The 10,274-nt window shown below is 37.9% G+C and overlaps 1 protein-coding gene and 1 long non-coding RNA gene across 3 annotated transcripts; both read right to left on the bottom strand.

Moving 5' to 3' along the window:
- Window positions 1-1,036: 1,036 nt before the first annotated feature.
- On the bottom strand, window positions 1,037-4,715 carry LOC147544064 (uncharacterized). Of its 2 annotated transcripts, XR_015223803.1 has the most exons (7): window positions 4,630-4,690; window positions 4,131-4,211; window positions 3,839-3,924; window positions 3,558-3,589; window positions 3,017-3,255; window positions 2,227-2,285; window positions 1,037-1,482 (listed from the first exon to the last, which is right to left on the bottom strand). It is a non-coding gene; the product is annotated as an uncharacterized LOC147544064 (long non-coding RNA). The 2 variants fall into 2 exon arrangements; XR_015223804.1 differs by lacking the exon at window positions 4,131-4,211 and having other exon boundaries at window positions 4,630-4,715.
- A 2,117-nt stretch (window positions 4,716-6,832) lies between these two features.
- Window positions 6,833-10,274, bottom strand: LOC147544063 (uncharacterized). The gene is made up of 5 exons (XM_086635591.1): window positions 9,686-10,274; window positions 8,906-9,569; window positions 8,590-8,786; window positions 7,561-8,355; window positions 6,833-7,074 (listed from the first exon to the last, which is right to left on the bottom strand). Exons 1-5 carry the CDS (start codon window positions 10,272-10,274, stop codon window positions 6,833-6,835), a joined length of 2,487 nt encoding a protein of 828 aa, XP_086491717.1.

Raw genomic sequence — 10,274 nt, 5'->3', positions numbered from 1 at the left:
GCCACCCCGCCCATACCCGAGCCCGATATGCTCACCCGACGGGTGCCTATAGATGCCAATCACTTTGAGTGTCGATTATACTTCACTATAAAGCCCAAAGTAGATTTAAGGTTTCTCCCAAGATATATAAACTACACATTGAAGCAACCCTAATAGTTTACCACATTGAATATGAGAAGTTCGATAGCAAAGAGAAAGAAAAAGAATCTACGTTGTCTCTCTAGCCGTTTCTCTCTTATTTACTAGACCTTCTTGTGCCAACCTTTTTCTCTATTAAATAAGTTATTGGGATCATCTTCCATCTCTATGTAGTGGTCAAATTTTAAGATTATTTTGATGTGAAGGAAGAACAAAGAAGAACTAATGAAACATACAAAGATAAGAAAAAAAGTGGAAGACAACCAAGTCTCATGTTTGCATATATAGATCTATATCAGTTGTTGATTTCTTATGTTACGGAATCTGAGTATTTCTTTCATTCTTGATTTATAAGTTTTGTAAAGATTTGGTATCAATTTGTTTAGAGAAGCTTATTTGAACAATATCAAATTTATAGAGTTTCCTGATCTGGTAGAAAAATATCAAATAAAGAAACCCGATGCCCGAAGCCCGACTTGCCCGACGCTTTAGTGGGCATGGGCGGGCTTTGATCATAGGAGATTTCAGGAAAGCCCGCTCGAATCCGCCCGAGAACCCGAGTGGGCAGAGGAGAAACTTACCCGACCCGCCCGAGCCTGACTCAGAATTACCCGCGGGTTCCCATACCCGCCCGATTCCCACCCCTACCCGTGCCCATAGGGCAAGGACAGTATTTTCAAACGTTATGTGAGATGTGTATTTTTTCTCTTTCAGATTGATGGTATAAACTGACAACAAAAATAAATAAAAATTAGTCGTGTTCTATTACGTTTAACAAAAAAAATAGAATACTTTAATGGTTATAGTCAATACAACAATTAACTCAACACGTTAGAAAAATCTAGATTTCAATTTACACAATTCAGTTTTAGAAATCCACATAATCACAAAAACTGAGTACCACAAAATACACTCTAATGGAAATTCAAATTAAGAGCTACATTTCAAAATAATTTGAAACAAATTAGAATACACGACCCTTTTGAATCTAGTTTGTCGCTTCTACAACCACTACTGTACGATCTTTGGGAAGAGGTTCTTGTGACAAATAAACATTACAAATTAGAATACAAAACCCTTTTGAATCTCGTTTGGCGCTTCCACAACCACAACTGTACGATCTTTTGGAAGAGGTTCTTGTAACGAATCTTTTGTGATTTCTTCCGCTACCATAGTCGTACAATCTTCACTCTTGTAGATATACTTGTGAAGATATTTAATTGTTGAACTTCGCTCAGACGGATTATGAACCCCTATGAGTACTGCAGGAGGTTCTTTCTGTAATAAATCCATTCAATAATCCCTCGAACAAACCGTAAGTTGAGTTGATGAGTAAAAGAGAACCTAATCACAAACACAAAAATGAGTAATCGATCACAAATTCAGTAAGCCTAGAGTTTGAATCAGTAACACATAGAAATTTGAATAATTTCAAACGACAAAATCAACAAATAGTAAGCTTAGGTCACACAAATTTCTTCAAAGAATATAACCCAGCAAGATGCAAGATTCAATATATAGATTTCTCCTAAGTTTTACTGTAGTTTAAGTGCCAAATGATAATAGAACAACAAAATAATGACTTAAATCATATTGAATCCTAAGAGGCCAAAAATTCAGTAACAATGTTACAAAAAAAAAGTGATAAAACCAACAAAATTACATTAACATTGACAGACAAAAAATTTCACCAAAACTGTAAAGAGAAAGAGGGAAAATTTTAGCAAACTATATAAAGAGAGAAGTGACAATATTAGAGATGTGAAAATGTCTGTAAAAAATAAGAAACTTAACTACACTAATTCTACTTTCCACATTGAGTGAATGCGAATCTATCTAATCTATCTAATAAGTTCAACCATATTTTATACCTAAGTTCAAGCATATTATGCAATTCGATTCGCATTGAGTGAATGTGAATCTATCTAATAAGAAGTAAAGAAAAAACATTAAGAATTAGCTACTCCAACCATTATAAATACCAAGTTTCGTAGACCAAACTTCATTAACCAAGTCTCAACACTTGATTAACAATTATAAAGAGGGGAATCTATACAACCAGTGATCAAAGCCGAAGAAATTACTCACTCGTAGCAGACTAATCTGACGAACAACACCTATAGAAGATCGTTCGAAGTTAGAAGAACCTGTAAATTAAGAAAAAAAAATTTAACATGGTGACATAATAACGAAGGGCATACAAACTATAATAAGCCAAAAAATCCAGCTATAATAAGGCAAAACATTTTAGCAACCAAAATCACACAGTTCAAATTAACATGGTGAGATAGACAAAACATCAACTAAACACAGACAAATGAAAGAAAATGAAGTAGAAGGAACAAATGAAACAATTAAATATGAACTAAAAGATGACGTATATCTCGGTCTGGAGGCCTTAAACCGAAACCTTATGTTGAGAGAGAGAGAGAAAGAGGTTATGTTTAGAAGCTCTTAATCAAAGACGTTATGTGTATATGTGGGAGAAAGAGATACGAGTGTGAGCGATAGAGAGGAACAAAGACCCATGGGTGGTGAGAGGAAGCCCAAACTCAATTTTTTGTAAGAGTGTGCATGAGAGAGGGTTAGGATGCTCACACCCGGTCTAATCCAAACCCATGCTTCACCGAGGGCTGGAACACATGCCCAGACTGGGCTACTTCACGCAGCTTGTGAGTCTATTTAGGGGCTGACATGTTCAACCTACACTTAATTATGAGTCTACGGACAGGTCAGACTACTTAAAGATACCGGACACAATGAATCTTACAGTCACATGCCCCATTTGAAAAATACTGAAATCAAATGACAATCATAAACATTGCAGAATAAGGAGACTATAAGTAACAAAACTATGAATCATTAGGTAAAATCTCACCTCAGTAAGTTCTAGCATCCGGCATAATTAGTATTGCAAATTGTTGCTTCAGGTACTCTGTGTGGCTTGTATTATCTTAAGAGTAAAGAAAAAAGGATTTTTCCTTTCCCCCTCATACCCATATAAACTGTTACTCCGTTAGATCACTCGAGATAAACTTAGGAGCCCATATTTGACCATGGGAGGATGGGGAAACTTATAAATATCAAGTTGCCAACCAACTTAATACTTATTGAGAACTGCAATCAGAAAATCAGTCACACAAAAAAAACCGTTAAGTTGAATCATTTCAAAAGGAAAAATCAGCACATTGTAAGCTTACACCACATAGATTTCTTCAAATAAGAAAATCAGGAAGATGAGAGTAAAATTGTAAAGATTTCTCCAAAGTTATACTGACTCTAAGAGCCAAGATAATAGTTGAACACCAAATTAATGACTTAAATCATATTGTAGCATAAGAGGCCAAGAATCCAGTAACAATGTAAAGGTGAAAAGACAATAAAATCAAACAAAATGTATAGAGTGGCAAGATATTTACCTAAGAGAGTTGCAATGAAGAACAAAGTAACACTATATGGAAAAAAGGACGTAATTAGATTAGAAGACCCATATAAGAAGTAACACTAACATAGCAAGTTAACCTAAAAATTTACTTTTTGTTAACCTAAAAGTTAACCTTAAAGCTTCAATGTTTACATAACCTAAACCCAAACTATTATCAAATATCATGAAAACTAACATTGCAAGTTACCTTAAAGGCCTAAACAACAAATTTAATCTCGATTTAGCATAACACAAACAATTTTTAAGAAGAAGCACCTGAACGGCTACCCTTAAAATCCTACAGTCAGATCCAGAGACTTGAAACCTGAGAGAGATTGTGCGTGAGAGAGATAGAGAGATGCCTGCAAGTGGACAAATTGATGTGAGATGAGAAGATGAGAGAGAGCATGAGATGGGAAGGAAACTCGAATAAATTTTTCACGTAAGAGTGTATTGGCGAAACCTAGAAATTTGACTGTTAAATTAAGTTCTCCTAAGTTTGACTACCCCGAAAAAACCAAAATGGTGGCAAAACTGCAGAGTGATAGTATTTGAAAACCGAGATAACCTTCTAGTTGTAGATAACATATCAAATCATTGGGCAAAATTGCAAAACAGCGGGTACTCCATTATTGATGGTATTTGAAACCTAGATGTGAAATCATAGATAAGAAACCTAGACATAAATCCCAATAACATAAATCAGGTTAAAAACCTAAATAACATCTCAATCTAGATAACATATCAAAACATTTGAATCAACACCCATAACACATAACATAAATCAGATTAGACAGTTACCTAAGAAATCTTCAAAACCCTAGATTTAACATACCTTGAAAGCTTGAAAGAAGGTTAACTATCTCATTCCCAGAAACCCTAATTTAAAAAGTCATCAAATTAATGAACCCTAATTTCGAAAGTTACAAATTTCAACATCAATCACCTGTATGAACCGAGAGAGATGGAGAGAACGTTTCTGTGTCTGAGCGAGAGAGGGACATCAAGAAACAAAAATAGAGAGAGAGCAGATAAAGAGAAAAAGATAGAGAGAGAGAGAGACGTACCTGTGAGAAGAGATGAGCAGGAAGGAGTTTTGGAGATTTTTCAAAAAAAAAGAGAGATGAGAGAGGGAGTCAGAGAATGTCTTGAGAAAGATTGGAAGAAGAGTGGACGGGAAGATGAGGGACGCAAGGAGTTGTTTGGGAGGGTATCTTTGAAAGATGCTCTTTGCTTTCTTCTCTTCCGTTGGATGAAAAGTAATTAGATCTAGACCTTCCAATTCTAAAAAAACTCAATCCTCAACCACTTGATATAAATTGGTGAGGATAAATCCTAACCATTGGGAGGAGGGAAAAAGATACCCTCCTCCCTTATTATATAGATATAATATAACATAATATAATATAATATAATATTATAATATAATAATAATATAATATTATAATATAATATAATAATATTATATTATATCTATAATATAATATAATCATATAACATAATATAATATAATATAATAATAAGAAAATATTCCCAACAAAGTTTGTTCTCTCTCTCTAACCTCTCCCTATAACCGTCACTCTCTCTCTCCTAAACCAGGTACATATCTGAGTTTTTTCCTCCGGCAAAGGGATCCTCATCTCAATCACCACTGTGGTTCAGGCAAATCACACTACATGTACACTCTAGGTGCTACTAAGAATAGATTTAAAGTTGTCGATTCTCTCTTATTTGAGTACAAGAATGATTTTGTTATTGAAGTGGAAAAACAAGGTTACGATCACCGTAATTTAACCAATCCATCGGCTGCGTTCGATGATGGTAAAACGGTTATAAAACTCGATCTATTGCAGTTCCTCCACAACATTACATAACATATCTTTCTCCTACACCATCACCACTTATAAATGGAGGATTTAAAGAATAGAAGACCGATTAGTGCAAAGAAAGGGGATTGGAAAACATCTTGATTCGTTTTTTATTAGTATTAATGTAATTATTTTGTCGACCTTTAGGGTCTTTTCATTCACGATCTTCAGGATCTTTTGTCGGCCTTTAGGGTCTTTGCTTTTAGTCAGTGTCGAGTCAATTTTTTTTATTATGATAAGCAGGAGGAGCCCGAAACGAATACAATGAAATAAGAAATAAAAAACAGCAAAGAAGTCAAATTACATCATCTCATTAGCCCCACCCTTTCCTCATTCTCACTGTTCCTCTAGAGTCCGCATTAACGATATTGACTAATTCCACCGGAAGTTGACTAATATTCAAGTGAGTCACCCCCGGTCCGAGCTTCATCTTCGACAAGAAATCTGCAGCCTGATTGGCTTCTCTATACACATGAACTTATCTTATGTAACTCTCACGAAGTTGAGGAGAGAAATAAGAATATCTACCATGTAACTTCGTGATGTTGATCACTTATGAATGAATGTATGGTTTTACTCAAAAAATAAATAAATAAATAAATAAAAAGAAAATATTATAATAATCTAATAGTAGTATAATATAGTAATATACGTAATAAATAACATAATATTATAATAATATTATCTTATTATTATAATAAGATGATGAAGTCGCCAGCAACATCTGGCCGACGACTTTTTTCTGGCGACATTAAAGGGGTGTTTGGTTTAACTTTTTTTGTCTTCCACCGTCTTCCCCGGAAACTTTAATGCTCTCCCCAAAACAGTGGCTTATAATTTCACTCCACCAACCTGAATTTGAGCTCTGATACCACTTGATACGTTTTCCCGGAAGCGTGAGTACGGAGTGAAAGGGAAAATATCGTAACAGGTAACTAGGAAGATCCGGATCACCACACTTTGATAAAGTTGCCACCACAAAGTGATAAAGAAACTGATTGAGCTAACACCACACCTGGATAAAGTTGCCACCACCAGATGATAAAGACGCTCGAAATCCACCACCAATGGCTCTTCCAAAACCAGGGGATAAAGGAGTTGATCAAAACAAATCCAAAGTCACAAAGACTCTATAATTTCCAATTCAATATTCTCTGCCCTTTTTTCCATTCATAATAAGCCTCATTATATAAAGGAGAATACATTAAATGGGGAAATAACTAAATGGGGAAATAAAAGCTAGTCTAAATGCATAGAATCTAGTTACATTGGAAACTTTCTTAGTTTAAATGCTTTCTTAGTTTAAATGCATGAATGTAGAAAGACTAGACCAAATTTAATGCAAGTTACTAAAACGAGAATGACTCCTTAAGTCGGCGAGAAACTTCTTTAAAGACCATAATTATCCAGTTGATTGGTCCAACTTCAGCAAAGTAACGCTCAGACCCCGGGTAAGAATATCGTCGTATCCCAGCGTTGCTTGTTCCAGACCTGCTTCATGATCCAGAGCTGTTTGGGTCAGCTTGGGTTGATCTAGCTCCGATGCTCCCGCATCATTATCAACGTTATAGCCGGTGGGCCAACTCATTGGGAAGACAGGGGCAACAAGCGGCGCCAGAAAAACCACGAGATCATGACAATACGCTACGAGACCTCACCGCCCATGGTCTTCACTGACGATGACCTCGAAGGAGCAAGGAGCTGGAGCAAGGAGCGAGGAGCTGGAACAGAGAACAGAGCAGAATCCAGAGCTATAAGCAGAGCTGATTAGAGGAATCTCTCCTCTCACAACAGAATATACCATCATAATGGAGGCTGTCATGCATCAACTCCCTTCTTCATGCTGATTTAATGGGAGACCAATTTTCGACATCAGCAGACTCGAGTATTCAAACAAGGCAAGCCACGCTTTGCCAAAATACTCCAAGCTTTGGCCACGCCAAACACAATGCAGGTACAATATAAATTATATGTAAAGGGTAATACCCTTACCCTTATGGATAGAAGAGGCAAATAATATGTATCTGTAAAGGGTAATACCCTTATCCTTATGGATATGAGGCATTCATCGGCGGAACTACACCCTGGCAAAACAGCTAAGTCCACACCAAGAGCACTCGGCAAACTCACCTTGCCTTGAAACTACAAGCTTGCACGTGCCTCGATCAGCACACCAACTCCTCCTCATTAAAAGTCTACGATCAAAAGCACTCGGCGTATTAAAATCAGAGACACCAAACATATTTTGGTAAAAATCAACACACTCCTGGGCCACCAAGTCTGCTCTGAGAACCTTTTCTCCCATCTCATTATAAAGGAAAGGAATGATATTTCTAGACTTCTTTTCCTTCAAAGAGGCATGGAAGAATTTAGTGTTCCCATCCCCTAAGTCAATCTTTTGGACCCTTGCTTTCTGCCTCACCATAGACTCTTCCATTCTAGCCTTCTTCACGAAAGAAGCTACTGCTTCCCTCTCAGCCTTCCTAGAGTCCACACAAAGGGGGTTTAGATGCAACCTAGTCTGACAAGTCTCCATCTCCTTCCTAGCCAAAGCAACCTTGCCAGAGAAGTCACTAAACCTCTCCTTTTTCCACAAGATGAGAGCAGCCTTCACCTTCTTAAGCCTGCTAACCAATCTAAACATTGGGTTTCCTGTCACTTCCATTTGCCAAGCCTTATCCACCACCTCCAAGAACTTCTCCTCCTCAGTCCAACAATTGAAAAATTTGAAAGGTCTAGGCCCAACACCAACCTCTTCAAACAAGCTAACCAGACAAGGAGAGTGGTCAGAAACACCTTGATTAAGAAACTCAGCCCTAGCAGTTGGAAAGAGTTGAATCCATTCAATGTTTATCAAGGCCCTATCCAACTTTTGAGTGATACAATAATCCCCCTCCTGTAAGTTAGACCAAGTAAAATAACACCCTGAAAAAGGACAATAAAAAAGCTTAGTGTCACTCACACAATCTCTGAAATCAACAAGCTCATTGGCTCTCACCACAGCACCTCCCATCTTTTCCTCCACCTCCAAGATGGCATTAAAATCCCACGATCCAAGGAACAATATGAGCCTGATCAAGCCCCCTCATCTCAGACCACAAGCTCTTCTCTCCACCACTGTATTCCTAGCATAGACACAAGTCAACATAAAGGACCTACTGTCCCTCAACACCACCATGACAGTCAAACTTCGATCAGTCATTGAAACCAAAGAAACAGAGACCTGGCAAGGATCCCACCCAAGCCACACTCTACCAGCTCTATCACAATCATAATTATCAAACCAGCACCAAGTAGGCATCAAAAGATGCTTAACCTTGTCATTATTAACCACATCAACATGAGTCTCCAACAAGCTACAAAGACTCAACTTATTGTCTCTAATAAATTTTACTTCTTCCTTTATTCTGAGAGAGTCATTAAGCCCTCTCACATTCCAACTCCCAAAGCTAATCATTAAGAGTTCTAAGAGGACCTCTCCCCTTCCCCCCCAACTCTCACCTGACCTCCCCCAACACCACTAAACAGAGCAACTCTTGTGGCAACACCCACATTCCCTTCTTGTGCTCCACTCACCTCCATAGCATCTACCTCTTGATCAACATAACTAGACCCCACTATATCAGCTGCAATAGTACCCTGAGTAGAATCAACTGCACAAAGCCTCTTATGAGCAGTCACCTTACTTCTATCCTCTTTATTTGCAGGAGTGAGCCTCCTAGCCACATCCAAATTCTTGTTTTTCTTAGAGTTCCTAACTTGGGTCCAACCACCCTCATCCATCAATTCAATACTAGGAACAGAAGAAGAAGCAATTCCATCCATACTTTTTGCAGAGGTCTCCTTAGAAGGAGGCAAGCTCTGAGCACAAGCAGGACCTAAAGAAAGCTTAAAGCTCTTTGGAGGAGGCTCCCTCATAGAAGCCACACCCCTCACACGAGCTGGTCCACTCTCAGGAATTACTGCCTTCCCATTATTAGGAACAGGAAGATCAGGTTCAACATTAGCCTTCTTAGAGGCATTCTGTCGAACAGTGACCTTACACTTACCAATTGAATGACCAAAAGCACCACACCAAGTACACTTCATTGGTTTCCAAGCATATTCAACCTTAATATCAATATTTCTAACATTCTTAACTGAAAAAGAAATTACCTCAGGCATAAGACAATCCTTGGAGATCTCCACACACACACTCTAGCATAAGCCAGCCGAGACTTCCTTGTTGTTGGTTCATCTAACATAATAGGCTTACCTAAGTGACTAGAAATCTTTGCCAACCCTTTTGGAATCCAAAGAAACATGGGAACATTACGAAAACAAACCCAAACAGGCAAGGACTCCATTGCAACTACATCATCTTCAATAAACAACTCCCATGGTCGAACAAAGAACAACCGGTTAGCAATATAGAGTGGCTCCATCTCTAAAACCCTATGTCTATCCTCCTCGAGATCAAACCGAATAATATAGGCTGCATCTCCATGTGCAGTCAAAAGCATATTTCCTTTGGGCTTCCATCGATCAAGTAAAACCCTTCGAACCACCATGAAAGGAAGTCTCTGACCAACAAACGACCTAATAACCAGATTCTCACACTCCTTGATTTCATCTTCAAACTGTTCTAATAAAATTTCTAGAAGCTCACCCTCCTTCCACATTACTGGAGGTGAATACTCCAGCTTAGATCTGAACTTTGTCTCCTCCGGTCGAAACAGAGAAGTCCAACTCGACGCACTTCTCTTCTCATTCGAATCAGCATAACCCCCTTTAACTCCTGAACCACTCACATCTTCTTCAAATTTTGAATCATAACCAGTAGAATCATCTCCTACTCGCTCCAT

The sequence above is a fragment of the Eschscholzia californica genome, unplaced genomic scaffold (assembly GCF_041429995.1).
Source record: "Eschscholzia californica isolate CP2 unplaced genomic scaffold, dmEscCali1.0.p SCAF_4, whole genome shotgun sequence".
Classification (NCBI taxonomy): domain Eukaryota; kingdom Viridiplantae; phylum Streptophyta; class Magnoliopsida; order Ranunculales; family Papaveraceae; genus Eschscholzia; species Eschscholzia californica.
The sequence above is the reverse complement of the archived record's forward strand: the minus strand, read 5'-3'. Positions and strand labels throughout refer to the sequence as shown.

Excerpts from the sequence above, each read along its gene's own strand:
- LOC147544063 (XM_086635591.1), bottom strand. The coding sequence starts at position 10,274 with ATGGAGCGAGTAGGAGATGATTCTACTGGTTATGATTCAAAATTTGAA. Across the intron at positions 9,570-9,685 it reads AAAGATTTCTAGTCACTTAG|TTAAGAATGTTAGAAATATT; the intron begins GTAAGCCTATTA and ends TTTCTTTTTCAG. Across the intron at positions 8,356-8,589 it reads CATGGTGGTGTTGAGGGACA|GGTGTTATTTTACTTGGTCT; the intron begins GTAGGTCCTTTA and ends GTCCTTTTTCAG.